Raw genomic sequence first — 18,770 nt, 5'->3', positions numbered from 1 at the left:
ATGATAAACTCTCGGTTTAGAATAAGGATGCCATATTGCATTGGACACTTTTAACCAATCTTAAAAATATTTAATTTAAATTCCAAAAGATGCCAATTTTTAAAAATCTTCTCTCGACCGTGTTCAACATTATCGCGGTCATTTCTCCAAATAGTCAAATCAATACCTTAGTGAAAGCTTCAGAGTCCTTTGTGCTCAGTGTCCTATTTGCATACTCCAACAGCTCCTCTGAGCCTTCCAATGCATTGCTGCATATAGTCAGTTGGTTCTGATAAGTAAAAAAAAAGATCAAAGAAAATTAAATTCAATTTAAATTTAATGTCCACATATCGCAATAAAAAGTTAACTTCTCCCGCCCAAGAGGATTTGATAAATTTGAATTTCAGCAGTGGACATAAACACACAAAAAACTTGATGTTGTAGCAGCCTGGACGAGGTCAGGAAAAGGCCAGACGCCAGGCAGGTTCAAACAGTAGTCTTTAATCCACACAGCGAGAGCACACACACAGGGTGGTCTGGAAACCCCGTGGCAGACCAACGCCCCTGTCCCCCAATCGGCGAGGGGGATGATCCAAGGAGTGGCCTACCCCCCAGGGACCGCCACAGGACCTCCCCCCCCCAGTACCCGAGGCATGAAACGGACTGGAGGGCGTACACGGCAGCCAGCCCGGGTGCATACAATGCCCGGCACAGGAACAGGCAACTGTCCAACAGGTGCAGGGGACGGAGTAGCTAGAGAAGGAGGTACCCTAGACAGAGGGCGCCCTCGCTTACGGGGCCGTGCTACCAGCACCAGCTGATCAATATCAATATGTGCCAGCTTCAGCCGCCCAACCGAAACAGTCTCACGCCGACCCCCTCCATGTCCAGGACGAATGTGGACGAGCCATGCTCCAGGGCTCGTAAGGGACCCTCGTACGGCCGCTGGAGAGGTGGCCGATGCGCATCCCTGCACAGGAAGACAAACTGGCAGAGCAGAGGGTACGTGCGGTCGGAAGGACCCATGACAAGACGTGGGCACCAGCGCCAACTTGCCCACCGTCTGCCGAAGACGTTGCAGAGCGTCCGAAGGCTGCTCCACCTGGCCCTGTGCCGGCGGGATGAACTCCCCGGGTACCGTCAACGAGGAGCCATACGCCAACTCGGCGGAGGAGGAGGCCAAGTCCTCTTTCAGTGCAATGCGGATCCCCAGCAAAACCCACGGCAGAGCGTCCACCCAGTCTGGGTCAGTGAGCCGTGCCTTCAGGGCATCCTTGAGTTGACAGTGAAACTGCTCCACCAGGCCGTTCGCCTGTGGATGATACGCCGTCGTGTGGTGTAGACGAACACCCAGGAGGCGTGCCTTGGCCGACCACAGTTCCAACGTGAACTGAGGCCCCCGGTCGGATGTTATGTCAAGTGGCACCCTGAACCGGGCGATCCAGTGCGCCACCTAGGCTCGAGCACAAGTGGCCGTCGAAGATTCAGGTAGCGGAATGGTTCCAGGCCAGCGCGTGAAGCGGTCCACGACGGTGAATAAATAGGTCGTGCCCTTGGACGGCGGCAGCTGCCCCGCCCCACGATGTCCACGTGAATGTGGTCGAACTGCTGCCGAGGGATGATGAACTCCTGCAATGGCGCGCGCACGCATCGTTGCACCTTGGCAGTCGGGCATGGGATGCAGGCGATGGGGACGATGGGTCGCGGAACAGCAGCGTTGCGCCCCCCAGGACCACGGACAACATCCTCCAACTGCAGGCCCGAAACTGCCGTACGATAGGCGGCCATCTCCTCGTCGACTGCCAGGGCGGAATAATGAATACCCTCAGTGACTTGGAGAACCGCGTGGGCCATCCTGTTGAATTTGCTCTCAACGAAACAGATGGAGGTGGTGTACTCGGACATATACGCCAACTGCCTCTGCTGCCGGGCAGACCACGGGTCTGAAACCTTGGCGAACGCGAAGATTAGCGGCTTGTGATCCGTAAAAGGCCTCCCCTCCAGGAAGTAGCGGAAATGGCGTACGGCGAGATACAGGGCAAGGAGCTCGCGGTCGAAAGCACTGTAACAGCGCTGAGCACCACTGAGATGCCTGCTGAAGAAGGCGAGTGGCCGCCAGCATCCGTCAACGAGCTGGTCCAACACTGCCTCAACCGCAACCTCAGAAGCGTCCACCGTCAGGGCGTCCACTCGTGGGTGGACAAGCATCGTGGCCTCAGCCAGTGCCTCCTTAGCCCTGTTGCTTCCACGGACCACTCAACCTCCTTGCGATGACCAGCAATCAGGTGGAAAAGCGGACGCATGACTGCGGCCGCTGCCGTCAGGAAGCGGTGATAAAAGGTGACCATCCCCACGAATTTCTGTAGGCCCCAAACTGTGGTCGGACAGGGGAACCTGCGGACAGCGTCCACCCTGGCCGGCAGAGGCACCACCCCCTGTGGAGCTACGCGGTGGCCGAGAAAGCTGATAGCCGTCACCCCGAAACGGCACTTGGACGAGTTGATGGACAAACGAAAATCGCTGAGGCGCTGACACAGCCAACGGAGATGAATGCAATGCTCCTGTCGCGAGCGAGTGGCCACGAGTATGTCATCCAAGTATACGAAGACGAAGTCCAGGCCACGGCGCACACAGTCCATAAGCCACTGAAATGCCTGCCCAAACCCAAACGGCAGCCGTACAAATTCAAATAGACCAAATGGCATTATAATGGCCGTCTTCGGGATATCGTCTGGGCGGACCGGAATTTGGTTGTACCCTCGCACGAGGTCCACCTTGGAGAATACAGATGATCCGGCCAGATGGGTATTGAAGTCCTGAATGTGCGGGACTGGGTACCTGTCGGCGACGGTTGCATTATTCAGGCGACGGTAATCCCCACACGGGCGCCAGCCCCTGTCCGCCTTGGGGACCATGTGGAGCGGTGATGCCCATGGGCTATCGGAGGGACGCACAATGCCCATCGCCTCCATCAAATGCGTTGGGTGGAAATGCAGGCGGGCTGTGCTGGAAAGACGTGCCTGCAGTGGAATGCCCAATGGCAGCCCCCCCCCCCCCAAGGCATTAAAGGTAAGCTTGGTTTACCAATATCCTATGTTTACCTTTACTTCAGCTAGCTATACCTTACAACCTAAGCACTGTCCTAATCTGATTACTGCCTCTCCTAACATGACCTTTGAATTAGCTCACTATGTTGGCCTGATTTCGCATCATACTGCGCCAGTGTGTGACACCCGTAATGTTCTTGAGTTAACCATATTACAAAGTTGTTCAATTTTCTTATAATTTCCACTGCAGTTCACCACTGAGATTGAGGTAACCCATTGGTCCAGTAGATTAGCTTCATTCAAGCAAGAAGGAAAGCAACACCACTAGGACACAGCAGGTGGCAGACACATTAGATTATATCTTTGTCAAAACGAGATGGCAAATATGCCCATTCTTATCATGGACCATAGTATGTTATCTTCATCAATGTGGCTCCAAAACTATGACAACAACAAAGTGCATCAGAAAAATCAATGTGGAAGGCCTAAAAGACCCACTTACAACCAAAAGGGGAGCTTCAGTGTGTCAACAGCACATGGACAGCAGTGAAGTCCATCTTGATCATAATGTGAAGAGGATTTTGGCAACTAAAATATCCAGAAGCAAAGTAATGGAAGATTAACTTAAAAATGGGTGGTAGATAGTGCATTTGATGATCTGAAGGATCTATTTCTGTGTTGAATATCGCTATGGCTATAAACTTTCTATGATTCGATTATTTGATTGCATTTAGGCATTGACTGTGACTATATAAAAGTGCTTAAGTATGCACTTTATGTGCATTTTCATGAAACGCACATAACTAAAAGTATCTGTAAATTCTCTACTGTTACTGAATAAAATCCATGCCTCTGCCATCAGTTTGTTCAGGTCATTCATAGGTAGCTGACAAATGAGTCAAACTGTGCTCAACTTACAAATCATCAACAAATTTGTCAAAATGGTTGAAATAGATGCTTTGAATTTATAATTCATCTTTATAACTGAATACCAAGAAACGCTAAATTAAGGGCAACATGATAGTGTTTCCAAATTAGCAGTTTGAATTGATAAAAGATATAATTAAGATACAAGAATAAAATTGTGTATAAAATTTAACACAATGTACCCTGGTAAAAATGTATTTCTTGCAGTCGATTACAACAACATAGGTATAACACATGATGGGTGCATATCACTTACCTGGAGTTCTTGACTTTTGTATGCTTGTTCTTGTTTAATTTTGTTTGCCATACTGTCCTTCATTTCATCCAGGGTGGTCTGGAGAGTACCAAATTCTTGCTCCAAGTCTAACAGCACCTTGGCAGTATTGATCTGCCATGAAATGTGAAAGTTAAAATCATATTTTTGTTATATAGTAAACAAGAAAAAATGTTGTAGAATACTATGAATCAGAAAGATTAGGAACTGCCAGCTTCTTTTTATACACAAGGTCTAAAAATATGGGACAGAAAAATTAGGAACTGCCAAGCTTCTTTTTATATACAAGGTTAAAAATACAGGACAGAAAAATAAGAGCACAGCAGCGGCTCCATCTCCTCTGGAGACTCAGAAAAGCAGGTCTCCCCACTGTTCACCTTACCACCTTCTACAGGGGTACCATTGAAAGCATACTGACCTACGGCATCACTTCCTGGTTTGGGAGCTGCAAGGCCTACGAACAAAGACAGCTAAACAGGATAGTGATGACAGCCCGCAGGATCATTGGTGCCCCCCTCCCTTTCCTGTTGGAGATCTACCAGAAGCGCTGCATCCGCAGAGCCATCTCCATCATTAAGGACCCTTACCACCCCTCCCACTACATCTTCTCCCTCCTGCCATCTGGGAAGAGGTACAGGAGTATCAGCTGTAGAACCAGCAGGATGCTAAACAGCTTCCCACAAGCAATATAAATGGAGTCTAGGGGGCGCCGTCCTGTGTGGTATGGCTGCCCAGCCTGCAGCTGTCTATTTTTCATCTTTTTTCTTATTTTTAGTTAGTTGAGTGTTTTGTTTTTAGGAGTTCTAGCCTTTATGTGGGGGTTGGGGGGGGGGACTGCTTTCTTGGGTCTCCTACCTGGTCGGAGAGGCAGCTTTTCTCCGGGCTGCAATTTCGACCCGTCCTCGCGGCCTACCAGCGGGCCTGGAGCGGCATTTCCTGAGGGGACCGCCCAGAACCTCGGTTTCGGCAGCGGCACAGCGCTGGAGCGCTATTGAGCAGCGGGCAATGCCTTTCCTAGGTCGCCACACTGGAACTCCGGTGAGCTGAGACTGCCGATGAAACATCACGGAGCTGCAGGTCTGTGGAGCGGCCAGCGGCGTTGACTTTAACACCGGGAGCCTGGGATCTCTCAGCGAGATCACCAGTTGTGGAGCTCCATCCAGCGCGGCCTTGTTGGCCTCGTAAACCGCGGTCTCCGGTAAAGGAAGCGGCTGTTCCAGGTGTCCCAAGCTGCTGTGAGGATTCTCCCGACGCCGGAGCACCATCACCCGACGAAAACGGCCTGGAACATCGGGCCTCCGTAGAGGCAACTGTGGAGGCCTCAATAGGCCCGACTATGGGTGAACTGGGGATGGGGACAGGACATTTTGCCTTCCCCCACAGTGGGAGCCATTGTGGGGGGATGTTTTTATGTTTACATTTCTTTATTATTGTTATGTTTGTATTCTTTCTTTATGTGCTGCATTGGCAAGAAGCATTTCACTACACCTAGGTGTATGTGACTAATAAAATAACCTTTGAACCTTTGAAATGGTTAACGGACTGTGTCCCCCACCCCATACACACACACACCCACATCTAACCCCCCCAACCCCTTGACAGCTAGTCACCTGTCAAGGTGAAGCCACTGATCAGCACTTTAAATTGTTCCTATGTTAGGGATCGATTGTTCTGTCTGAATGACTGTTTTAGTTCTATTTTAGAGATGATAATTTTTTACTTGTATGTATTTATTTCTGTTTTTATTAATTGCACTGATGACAAAACTGATGAGAAACAATTTTTCGTTTCTCCTGTGTATGCAAGTACTCAGTGAAATGACAATAAAGTGAATACTTAAATATTAAAAATGATAAAATTAGAAGGCTCAAAAACCGCGCAAAATGAACGGTAGAGAATAGAGTCTACGGAGCAGGAGAACCAGTTTAAAGTCTCAGCATTGACAAGTTATGCTAAACAATACGGTTCAGTATTTGGTCATTTTAGGAAAATAGATACAGTTACTACCATTTTAAAGCAGGCATTTCAAAACCATCATCAGTATTTCGCAAATTATTGTACAATGCAAGGAAGTCTTGTAGAGAACACTCAACATATGCCTTCTACTTAGAGCAAGAGAAGTAGACTTTGTAAAACAGATAGAATGATGAAATGGATGGCAGAGTAGCAAAGGTGTTCAAATGGAACGGCAGTTAAACAGGATATTTCGAAGTACAGATGAGGAGGTCTTGCTGTATTTAAAAGGAGCTTTTAAGTTTAGTTTAGAGATACAGCACGGAAAAAGGCCAATCGAGTCCACGCTGGCCAGTGATCCCCGTACACAGGGGCTTTATCCAATCAAACATCTGAAATGTTAATCGATTCACCTCCATAGATGCGACTCAACTTGGAATATTACGAGTTTTGGTTTACTTAAACCATAAATGGCATATTTAAGTTAAAATAATTAAGGTTTTTTTTGAAAAAAATAACTATGTTCTCTAAAGTACACCTCTGATAATCATAGTAATTATTTAGGTTTATAAGTTATGAATTAATACAAATCCAAAAGAGATTTTGTAGAGTTTTATACATTGTTGGTTGGACCAGCTTGAGCATACAGCTTAATACTTAAATACAGCTAGGTAGAAAACATCAGAAAGACTCAGAAGACGGCTGAGAGATTACCATCCATATACCACTTCATTTACGGAGAGATATTGGAAGAAGTCATTGAAAAATGATGGGTTCAATAGATCTTAACTTCAAGAGACTTTACAGTAACTTTGAGATGAATTTTTGTAACAAATATCCAAAACAAGCCTACAGCTAACCCAACCATACTTCCTCCCACCCTGCATCCATAAGGATTACAATCTCTACCATCCTAATACTTACTGAGATGAGCCTTTCTACAGATCTTCAAGATGCCTTCTTCCTGAATCATGGGTGTCCTTTCCTATAGTCGCGAGCCCTAGCTCACATCTTATTTATTTTCCATACTTTCAGTCTCAACACCTCATCCCCCAGTAGAGGAAGGATAGAATTCCCCTGGTTCTCACTTTTCACATCCAACAGATCATCCTTCCCAATTTCTGCCAGTTTCAATGAGATTTCACCACCAGGCAACTTCCGCTCCCCTTTCAACTTTCTAGTCTATTTCCTTTACAGTTCCTTAGTATGTTTTTCTGTTTAAACAAGCCACTCTGTTCTTCATCCAGGAATCCAAATATTCTTTCCAGATGAAGCAGCAATTTATTTGCATTCTTCCAATGTAGTGTATTGCATTCAGTGCTCACAATGCAGACTCATTTACATTGGAAAAACCACGTGCAGATTAGATAACTGTTTTACAGAGTACTGTATTCAAACCAAAAGTGCTACCCAGAGCTTTCCACTTGAATTATTTGCATTCAAAGCTGTTAGTGGGCACCTACATTGTTATTATGAGTGCCAATGCAAGAGGAGCCTTCAGGTATTATGCATTACAACATTTTAGCCTCCACATTGAATTCAACGATTTCAGGTAACTCACTTTTTCTGTATCAAAACTGGCCTGTGGTGCATCATCCATCTGTGATGTTGCCTCATTTTCTCCTCTCCACTGGCCTGACCTGCAGGGTATTCCCTAAAGTACTGCATTTTATAGACTTGATGTTCCTCTGTTTACTCTAATAGTCTTGTTTAATTTATCAACCATCCATCTCTAGGATAGTCTGGCCTCTCTCCATTAGAGATATTGCTTTTGTCCTAAACATCCCTCCCATCCTCTGTAAATGCAACTAATTTTGTTTTCCAGGTCATCCACAATCAGTACCCTGTTCCTGCCTTCTCCCCATATCCCCCGACTCCACTATCTTTAAGAGCCGCTATCTTTGATTCAATAACATCTTTAAACCAATTTTCTTTGAAGTTTGTGCCTTAAAATTAGGTGTTTTACAATAAATCTCTGCAGATACCAAGCACTGGTGAATGGCTGCGGCTCGCCTGCAGTCCGTTTGTTTTTACTTTTTTATGTTGTTTTTTTTCGTTTAGTTACGTTTTTGGTTTTTAGGTTTGTGTTATGTGTGGGGGGGGGGGGTGGGGGGGGGGGGTTTGGAACAGGGCTCTCTGTCTCTCCCTTCGGGGGAATGCGACTTTCTTGTCGTATCCCCCTTCTCTGCCTCCGCCTGCGTTGAGGCCTAATGGCGGAGCTGGCGACCTCGAGGCTCCGGAGGCAGAGCCTGTCAGGACTCGCCCTGGGCTCGCTCCCGTGAGGGCGGCCCGGCTCGGGGCTTGAACGGCGCTCCCGTGAGGGCGGCCCGGCTCAAGGGTAACCGCGCTCCCGTGAGGGGCTCCCGCTCCCATGAGGGCGGCCTGGCTCGAGGGTAATGGCGCTCCCGTGAGGGCGGCCGAGGGTAACGGCGCTCGAGGGTGAACGGCGCTCCCGTGAGGGCGGCCAGCTCGAGGGTAACGGCGCTGCCGTGAGGGCGGCCAGCTCGAGGGTAACGCCGTCCCGTGAGGGGCTGAGACGCTCCCGTGAGGGCGGCCTGGCTCGAGGGTAATGGCGCTCCCGTGGGGGCGGCCCAGCTCGAGGGTAACGGCGCTCCCGTGAGGGCAGCCTGACGCGGAGCTGAGTCGCTCCCGTGAGGGCGGCCTGGCTCGAGGGTGGAACGGCGCTCACGTGAGGGCGACCCGGCTCGGGGCTGGAACGGTGCTCCGGTGGCTGAGACGGCGTTCTGGCGGCGGCAGCCTGAGTCCGGGGTTCGGCCGCGGGCCAGTGGACGACATCGTCAACAGCTGCGTCCGCTGGACTGGAGGGCGGCAGCTCCGACCACCCCGGGCCGCGGAGTTTAAACCGGCCCGTTCGCGGAGCTCGGTGAGCCGCGGGACTGACTTACCATCGCCCGGTGGGGTATCGTCTCAGCGCAGAGGGAGAAGAGGAGGGAAGAGACAGCAGCCCTGAGATTTTTTGCCTCCATCACAGTGAGGAGGTGCTTGGTGGACTCACTGTGGTGGATGTTAATTTGTGTTTACTGTCTGTTTTGTTGTTTATTATTATATGTATGGCTGCAGGCTACGACATTTCGTTCAGACCGTAAGGTCTGAATGACAAATAAAGGATCTAATTCTAATTCTACAGACCATGGGGGGGAGAAATGTTGTCAGTTTTTGCCAATTGTCCACTATAACTGACTAATAGGTCCCTCCATTGACATCACTGGGTCACAATCCTGGAGCCAAGTCACTGTGAGCACAGTGGAACCTCCCTCACCAGAGCGCAGCAGCCCAAGGTCGTCCGGCAACCACCTTCTCTAGTGCAGCTGAGGAACGGCAAAATGACTGTGTGGCGGGGTGAAGAAACCCTGTCCCACTCTAAGAATTACATGACCAACTGCCCGCCCGGAGTTCAGGGTGAAAGGACATCAACTGTAAACATTAACTTCGCTTCTACTTCCAAAGACACTAACCCGTTGAGTGTACAAGTTTCTTTTTAACAGCTAAAAAAATATCTTTGTTACTACAAGCTAACAATACTAAATACTAAAGCAATTGCTTGTCAATTTCAATGATTTCTGCAGTGTAACTAGCAGTCTGTGATCTTAAAGAGACAATCTGCTATATCTGAAATCCATTATAAAGTGGTCCATAATAATAAGGCTTTACTGTCCTTCCAATCAACTCCTCTCATTCCTTAATAATTTCAGTTTAGATTTTTGAAACTAGTTGCATTTTATATTCTGATCATACATCCCCATAATATCCCCTTGATATTAATTTTATTCCTTTGCATTTAATTCCTGTAGCAATATCAGCTTCCCAATAGTCAGGAGACGAGATTCCTCTGTAATCTTGTCATTTAAATATACTTCCACAATAATGGCCAATTCCACATTTTTTCAACTTTTGCCATTTCCTGACCGATTTACCTAGTGAAGCCCGTCTCCTTCATAAATTGGCTGTCATTGTACATTAACAAATTTCAGAACAATACCTCCGGTCCCTTCAGTTATTTACATAAATTGTCAAAGTGGATGCACCAGAGCCAATCCATTGGGCCATCTTGCCCATTTACACCCAGTCTCTTCATAGCCAGCAGGTTACCATCTATATCATGTTTTCATTTATACATAACATTTGATGCAGCATCTTCTAATAAATTGGACTCTTTCCTTTTCACCAAACCATGTTGACAATGCCTAGGTAACTTGACTTTTTGCTCTCACTCACTAAATCTTTAATTAGCTCCTAAAAATTTCCCCACAAGAAAAGATTCCTGCATTCTGCCACCTTCCAATACTGCAAATTTAGCTTAGTTTTTCCTTTCTTGGCAGATGTTACCCAACCCGAATACTTTCAGCTTTATTTCAGATTTCCAATGTGTTGTATTTTCTCATCTGTTGTATTTATTTTCCTTTTCTCCTCCACATTCTGTTTACCTCCTCCTCCTCCATCATCACATTCTCACTGACTGCATCGGCAACACATCATCTGGATTTACTTGCTTTCTGCCCTATCACTAATATTTGCTTTGATCTCATCACCCCACCCTAATCTGTAGCATAAAAATGTTTTCTTACTTTTCCAGTTCTAACCTCTTTGCTCTAAAGGTTTTGGCTTACCTTGAGTGTCCTGCATATGCATTTTATGTTTGCGTTAAGAACAATAAACCAGCTGTTAAAAATTAAACTGTTGTTCATTGGCAAACCAACCTTTGCATCACATTAGCTTATCGCCAACTCTGCCATCTCCTCATGCCTTCTCGAACATTGTGACAATGGCAACAGGTGTTAAGCCATTGTTTTCCAGGCTATTGATTTCATCCTGAGATGTCCAGTCTACAGCCTTCAACTGCTGGAATGTTTTTGTTATGTTTCTGTAAATTTTACCTGCTGTTTGCCTGTGCCATTCTGAAATCTCTTTCCATTGACATTTCTAAATGCGTCATCTGTGAACTTTGATATTTTGCACTACATCTCTGAAATTGCAACGTCAATATTGAATCCTGAGGATACCACTGTATACTACTCTCACCTGTTTACTTTTTAAACATGTGGGCTGCATATACAAAACTTTCTGAATAGCCAAACAAAAGAAATGAGACTGCAGAAAAGCCTAATCAGGGGTCCCCAAACCTTTTCATCCCGTTTACCGCAACTTCATTTATGAACAACTAATGACGAACAGAAACCAATACCAGAACCAAACAGTCAGTCAATGAGAAAAAATATGTACAAATCCAGAATCAACAAATTTACCCCCTGGGTAGGCAAAATTTACCCCTTGGGAATTTACCCCAGGTTGGGAACTCTTGGCCTAAATGAACCAAAACCTGCAAGTATGTTAATGTACATTTCAAAAGCAAAGCAAAGAATGCTAGTATATAATTAGACATGAGTATTACCTGAACATTTTGTAAAGTGTGATTTAATGTTTCAATGAAATTCTGTATTTCATCATCTTTGTTTGCCAGTGTTGAGATTATCCTTTGCAATTCTTCCTGTAATTAGAGAAAAACACAAGTTAACTACCTAACAAAACCACACAATACATGTGCACTATTACGATGTTATTGCTCTCGCTGCTCAACAACAATGAATTAACCACACATTCCATACGTTTTACTCTTTATTGTCTAGCATGAGAATCACCAGAAATGTCAAATGGGTATCTATTTAATGCAGAATGCTCATATTACTATATGATACACAGCACATTGCACAATATTTTCCAATGTTGAATGTTCTTGCTCTCGCTTTATACCATCAATCCTCAAGGTCCAGCATAGCTCTATCATTTCACCTAGCCTACAAAAGAAGCTGATAACTAATTTTGAGAAATGAATCTGCAGATCTCATGTCTTTAGCAAGTGCAAATTATGTCTATTTGTAAGATTACAGTCCTTGTGCCAAGCTGCCATCCACTATAATATACACCTTTTTTTAATCTACAGCCTTTATGTTACATAGAAAGTAGGTGCGAGAGCAGACCACCAGGTCCATACCCTCCCCTTATATACCGCTATCACCCCTCTCCACCCCAAGAACCTCGTGATCTCCTGGGGGAGGCAAAAAACCGGATAAAAACCCAGGTCCAATTCGGGAAAAAAATCCGGGAAATTCCTCTCCGACCCCAATCTAGGCGATCGACACTTGTCCAGGAGATCACTCGGGTCTTACTATACTAACCATATACCTAGGTCCATATCCCTGCCCTCTCCCCGTAGCCCCTTATCCCCTTGGCAGCTAGCTAAAAAACCATCTATTTTTAGTCTTAACTTAACTCGGGCGGACGAGGGGCAAAAACCGCCGGCCATTCGCTCATCTCCGACCCTAAACATAGACACAGCACATTGCACAATATTTTCCAGTGAATTCAAAATTAACCACCCTCTGGGTGAAAAGTTCTTCCATCTCAGTTGAATGTTCTTGCCCTCTAGGCGCTTTAGATCGCCTCATCTTCTATCCTCAAAGGTCCCAGCATCCCCTCATTGCTCTCTATCAAATTTTCACTGCTACTGCCTACAGTAATCCTTTCTTAAGCTGATAAGTATTCCAAATGTGGTTTGAGAAATGAATACTCAATCCCCCCTAGCAATAAAGGCAGATCTCATGTCTTTAGCTTTCAAATGTACTAATACCCCTAATTTGCGTTGCATGTCTATCATTGTAAAATAACTTGATTACAGTCCTCGTATGCCAAGCTGTCCATCCACTATAATATACACCTTTCCTCCTTCCCCTACTTTTCCTCCCCCTACAGCCGCAAATTTTGATATATTACACTGATTCCCTTCTTTCATTATATAAATTGTGAACAACTGATTCTCTTACCCTTGCGGAACCCCGCTAGTTACCGGTTTACAATCCATTTATCCCCAATCTCTGCTTCCTATTTTGCTTCCTCTACCCATGAATATTCAAGAATTGCAAAGTTTTTATGTGGCACCTTGTTCAAAATTTCCAATCCCATCCACCGGTTCCCCACCCGGGTTTGTGGCAAAGAATTCGAGCAGATTCAGATTCTAAACGCTCTTTCACAAAAACTGCTTAACTGTTGACATTGAACTTTCGCCACTCTCTGCTAACCGGTCTATAGTTACCTTCTTTCATCTCTCAGTTTCCAAATTCAGAAGAATTCAAGAATTCTTTGATTTCAATCCCAACCTTTGTGGCTCCATATCTAACTAGGGTTAATTCTAGGATTAGGAAAATTTATTCTCTTGCTTCCTGATTTCTTAGCCAACCTTACCCATGCTCAATATATTACAAAATTCCTTTTTTATTTTTAGCTTTATCAAAACACTGGTTCTGTCCGATTGAAGTCATGTTTATCTAACTAGGTTTCTTAATAATCTAATCCACCAATGTGCAAGGTAAAATGAAAATGCAAAATTAATTTACCTCCATTAAATTCAGTAAAAACTAATCTGCAGTAGAACAAGCTCATCCTTTGACATGCTGGTGCGATCTTTAACTACAGTATTGGAATTAAGGCACTGCAACCCCAGTCTCCAGTAACATCCTGAAAATATTTAATGTCAGTAAAAAAATCTCACAAAACCAAGTTCTTCAGAATTATTACCCCATTTTTTAACCTACATAAAGAGTCTGATCATCTTGTTCAGATACATAATACATATGGACGTTTCTCTTAGCTCCATTTATTTCTCTTTTCAAAGTCAATCTGCTACCCACCAGCATGTTTGTTGATGAAGAAAAGAATAAGATGGAGACTCAACCACCCAAAATTCATTACCCAGAATAGTGAAAAGGACAGCTTGGACTTGCATTAATCAATACTGACACTGCTAATCTCATCCTTAGTAATCTTCCTACCTTCATATTATTATAGTGCTGGGCAAAAGTAAGGGCAGACCACTGTACATTTGTGCCAAGAATACACACATCTCATTACCAAAAATCAAATTCTATCCAAACCAATAGTCAAGTATAAATCTTAAATTGGAAGCTCTTTATTGCTGTTGCACAGTTACCAGTGTCACATATTTGAAGTCTGCCAATCCACCAAATTTGTGGCTAGTGGATTTCATGCCCAAATTAAAATTGAACGCACTATTTTTGGACCTGGCCTTACAGACAGGCTTTGTGTGTATTTCAGACATTAAAAAAACAAGATGTATAAGAAGTTCAACAGTCAAGTGTGTTTCATTGTCAGAAGCATTGACAACAGAACAATTAATTTCTTATTTGTAGCAGTGTACCAAGCCTGCACACACAGATAATACACGTCCAATAAATTAATAACGGTACTAGTACAAAATAAAAGTCCGCGGTGCAGCCATAGAAAGTCCACAGAAGTTCATAGTTGAAGTTATTGTGCAGTGTTCCAAGAATCTGATGGTTATTGGGAAGATGCTATTCGTGAACCTGAAGAGAACAGTTTCTGCCTCCGGTCACCTCTTTCCGCTAGGAGTGAAATGAGAGCATGGCCAAGCTGATATGCGTTGTTGGCTGCCTTCGAGGCAGTATTTCTTGTAGATCACTTTGCTGATAGGGAGGTTCAGTACATGTGATGGACCGGACAGTGTCTACCACTCTTTATAGTCTCCTCACTCCTGGGTTTCCAACTTGCTGAATCAGGCTGTGATGCAACCAGTTTGTTGACATACCAAATCTCCTCAATCTTCTAGGCACTGGACAGATCTTTAGAGATATGCATGTGCTGGAATTTAAAGCGGTAGACTCTCCACTGCCTTCCCGCCGATGAAGACAAGTTCATGGATTCTTGGCTTTCCCTTACCAAAGTAAACAATCAGCTCTTTGGTCTAGCGATTGATGAAAGATTGTTGTTCTTGCACCATTAAATCAGACCTTCAATCTCCCTCTATATTCCGACTCATCACTATCCAACAACAGTGGTATCATAAACAAATTTAAAGATGGAGTAACTGGGTCTAGGCCAGCGGTTCTTAACCTTTTTGGCACTAGTACACTCACACGTGAACAAAATACTGTATGTGGTATGTACCTTTGTTAGATTCCTAAACATGGGCTCAACAAATTGATATGTTACTTACAAACTTACAAAATTCTTAGGGGTTTGGACAGGCTAGATGCAGGAAGATTGTTCCCAATGTTGGGGGAAGTCCAGGACAAGGGGGGGTCACAGTTTAAGGATAAAGGGGAAATCCTTTAGGACCGAGATGAGAAAAACATTTTTCACGCAGAGTGGTGAGTCTCTGGAACTCTCTGCCACAGAAGGTAGTTGAGGCCAGTTCATTGGCTATATTTAATAGGGAGTTAGATGTGGCCCTTGTGGCAAAAGGGATCAGGGGGTATGAAGAGAAGGCAGGTACAGGATACTGAGTTGGAAGATCAGCCATGATCATATTGAATGGCGGTGCAAGCTCGAAGGGCGAATGGCCTATTCCTGCACCTATTTTCTATGTTTCTATGTTATTTATGACCCCTTCATGACCCCCGGCAAAGCCCCAAACGACTCCCATAGGGGGTCACGACCACCCCAGGTTAAGAACCACTGGTCTAGGCTATACCAGGGGATTCAAACAGGAGATTGAGCATAGTCTTGAGGTGGTCTTATGCTGACAGTTATTAAAGAGGAAATCTATTTGCCAATTCACACTGATAGGGGCTGGCCGATCCAATTATATAGGATGAGCAGAAACCCCCAAGCTACATTCAATAAACAATCTGACGTTCTGCTATAATGTTGGTTTCCATTACACATTGAATATAACATGATCAATGAATTAGGGAACACTATTTGCATTACATGGACTGAATGTCTTGATTTGGAACTGGTGAACCATGTGAAAGTTACTTTGGAAATTGCAAGTGGATAAAATCTATATTGGAAAATAAATGTTTCCATGTAGCTGCTCCACAGAAATCAAACACTTGTTTCTTAAGAACACACTGCTAATTTTACATTGGGGAGTCATGGAAATTGAAAAATTAGTTATTGACACTTGTGCAATATTACTCAATTAATCAATGTAAACTCCAACCTAACAAAAAACTTAATTCTTTAAAATATCTTTATTTTTGAAAGTCCTGCAGCTTTGCTAATGCAAGTTTGAAACTCTCCAGACCCTAATCACCTTCTCGCCATTGACATAATTGTCCATATAATACAATTTTCTATAACACAAAGTATCAAGAGCCTGATGATTGCGGGTAGAAGCTGCTCTTGAGCATGGAGGTAGCAGTTCTCAGGCTCCTGTACATTCTTTCCAAGTAGCAACAAGATTAGTGTAACTAGTGTGGCTTTGATGATATTACATTTTAGACTTTAGAGATAGAGACACAGCACGGAAACAGGCCATTTGGCCCACCAGCGATCACCCCCATACACTAGTTTTGTCCCACACTAGGGGCAATTTACAGAAACCAATTAACTTGCAAACATGGGCGGCTTTGGAGTGCGGGAAGAAACCAGAGCACCCGGAGAAAACCTACTCGGTCACAAGGAGAATGCATATACTCCATTAAAAAACACCCCACTAGTCAGGATTGAACCGGGTCTCTGGCGCTGTAAGACAGCAACTTTACCACTGTGCCACAGTGCTGCCCCATAGCTAGCTTCTTGAGCCAGTGCTTCCTGTAGATCCCTTTGATAGTGGGGCAGTCAATATCCGTGATGGACCAGGCAATGTACATCACTTTCTGTAGATCTTGTCATTCTTGAGCGATCAAGTTACCAAACCAGGTTGTATACACTCAATCATGCACATGTACGAGTTAGATAGAATATTTGGTAACTGGACAAATCTACTCATGCCTCTGAGGATGTGGAGGAATTGATGAAGTTTCTTTGCGATTGCATCAATATACTGGGAGCAATGATAAGCAGACCCAGGAACTTGAAGATATTGACTCTCTCCACCGATAAAGAAATATTCATGGACCCTGGGCTTTCCTTTTCTGAAGTCCAGAATCAACTACTTGGTTTAATCACTTTTTAAAACAATTTTGCCGCAGTCCAATCAACTTCCCCCAGAATCTACCATTATCTGTACACAATGGAGTAATTTACAGAAGCCAATTAACCTACAACCCTACGTTGTTGGAATGTGGGAGGACACCCAACTTCCCAGAAGAAATCGACGCAGTCACACGGAGAGCATTGTTACAAGTTACACCACTGTGACAATATTTGCTGAGACTATATTTATCAAGCGTCAACACATAGGTACATAAATATTTAAAAAACATTTAATCATTGGAAAAAGTAATATTGTGTCATTTGGAAGCAAGCTTGTAATATGAGTATTGATACAAGTTTTTGAGCTTTTCTGAATGATACAAAGTAAACCCGCACTATAACAATGGCTCCAATAGGGCCAAAAACTTTAATTAATTAATTTAATGATTGATCTTCCGTCAAGACTAACATACTATACTACATACAATACTGCAAACCAACGACTCAAATTTAATTACAATGGGCAGTGCTAGTACACCACAGTGATACAGCACTTTCGTTCTGCCACAAGATTTATCATCAGAAAATAAAATCTCCCACCTCATTTCTAATTTCAGTCCTCTTGGGCCACTGCCAATTATACAGTTTTTCCCTACACTACCTCCAACTCATTCACCCTCACCTGCCTGTATGGATAATACTTAGATATAGTAAGGAGTAATATATATGGTTGGTTCTTTACAGATACAATGGATGCTCTACTCATTGCCTTTCACTTAGTTAGACTTGGGGATCTGCAGGAAAACCAAGACAATAATAATAATAATAATAATATCTTTTATTGTCATTGCACATCAGTGCAACAAGATTTAGTATGCAGCTTCCAACTGATGTCAAAATAAATAAATAAATAAACTGTGCGGCGTTACCATCTGAGGGAGACAGTCCAGGGAGGATGGGGGGCACTCAGCAGGGCCGGTTCAGAGCCGCTATAGCTCTGGGAATAAAGCTGTTTCTGAGTCTGGAGGTTCGGGCGTAGAAGGCCTTGTAACTTCTGCCGGAGGGAAGTAGTTCAAACAGTCCGTTACAAGGGTGTGAGGAGTCTTTATGGATGCTGACAGTGTGTGGTAGATGCCCTCCAAGGCAGGTAGCTGTGTCCCAATAATCCTCTGCGCTCTGTGGACGACGCGCTGAAGAGCTCTCCTCTCCGCCTCCGTGCAGCTGAGATACCACACAGAGATGCCATACGTTAATATGCTCTCTGTGGTGCAGCGGTGGAAGGTTGTCAGCAGCTGTTGGGGCAGACCAGTCTTTTTTAATGTCCTCAGGAAGAACAGTCGTTGCTGTGCCTTCTTGACCATCGCAGCGTTGTTGGTGGACCATGTGAGGTCCTCTGAAATGTGAGTGCCCAGAAACTTAAAGCTGGACACTCTCCACACTTTCCCCGTAAATGGAGATTGGGACGTATTCTCCATTATGGGACCTCCTGAAGTCAATAATCAGCTCCTTGGTCTTGGAGGTGTTTAGTGACAAGTTGTTACGTGCACACCAGTCCGCCATGTTCTGCACATCCGCTCTGTATTTTGTTTCATCACCGTTGGTGATCAGCCCAATCACTGTTGTGTCGTCTGCAAACTTCACGATGGTGTTGGTGTCGAATGCAGGAACACAGTCGT

At 44.6% G+C, this 18,770-nt stretch overlaps 1 protein-coding gene across 9 annotated transcripts in view; it reads right to left on the bottom strand.

The window, feature by feature from the left end:
- fsd1l (fibronectin type III and SPRY domain containing 1-like) overlaps positions 1–18,770 on the bottom strand; it is an 85,910-nt gene that overhangs the window by 63,427 nt on the left and 3,713 nt on the right. For 8 of the 9 annotated variants that reach the window (XM_055632729.1, XM_055632730.1, XM_055632731.1 and 5 more), the window contains exons 2-4: positions 11,591–11,686; positions 4,210–4,341; positions 167–268 (exon numbers count right to left, since the gene is read on the bottom strand). In XM_055632729.1, coding sequence (XP_055488704.1) covers positions 167–268; positions 4,210–4,341; positions 11,591–11,686 — 330 coding nt within the window. Of the gene's footprint in view, positions 1–166; positions 269–4,209; positions 4,342–11,590; positions 11,687–13,589; positions 13,701–18,770 lie in introns of those variants that run through there. The other variant, XM_055632736.1, reaches the window with a different exon arrangement.

The sequence above is a fragment of the Leucoraja erinacea genome, chromosome 3 (genome assembly GCF_028641065.1).
Source record: "Leucoraja erinacea ecotype New England chromosome 3, Leri_hhj_1, whole genome shotgun sequence".
Taxonomy (NCBI): domain Eukaryota; kingdom Metazoa; phylum Chordata; class Chondrichthyes; order Rajiformes; family Rajidae; genus Leucoraja; species Leucoraja erinaceus.
Note: the sequence above shows the minus strand (reverse complement) of the source record. Positions and strands in the feature narration are given on the sequence as shown.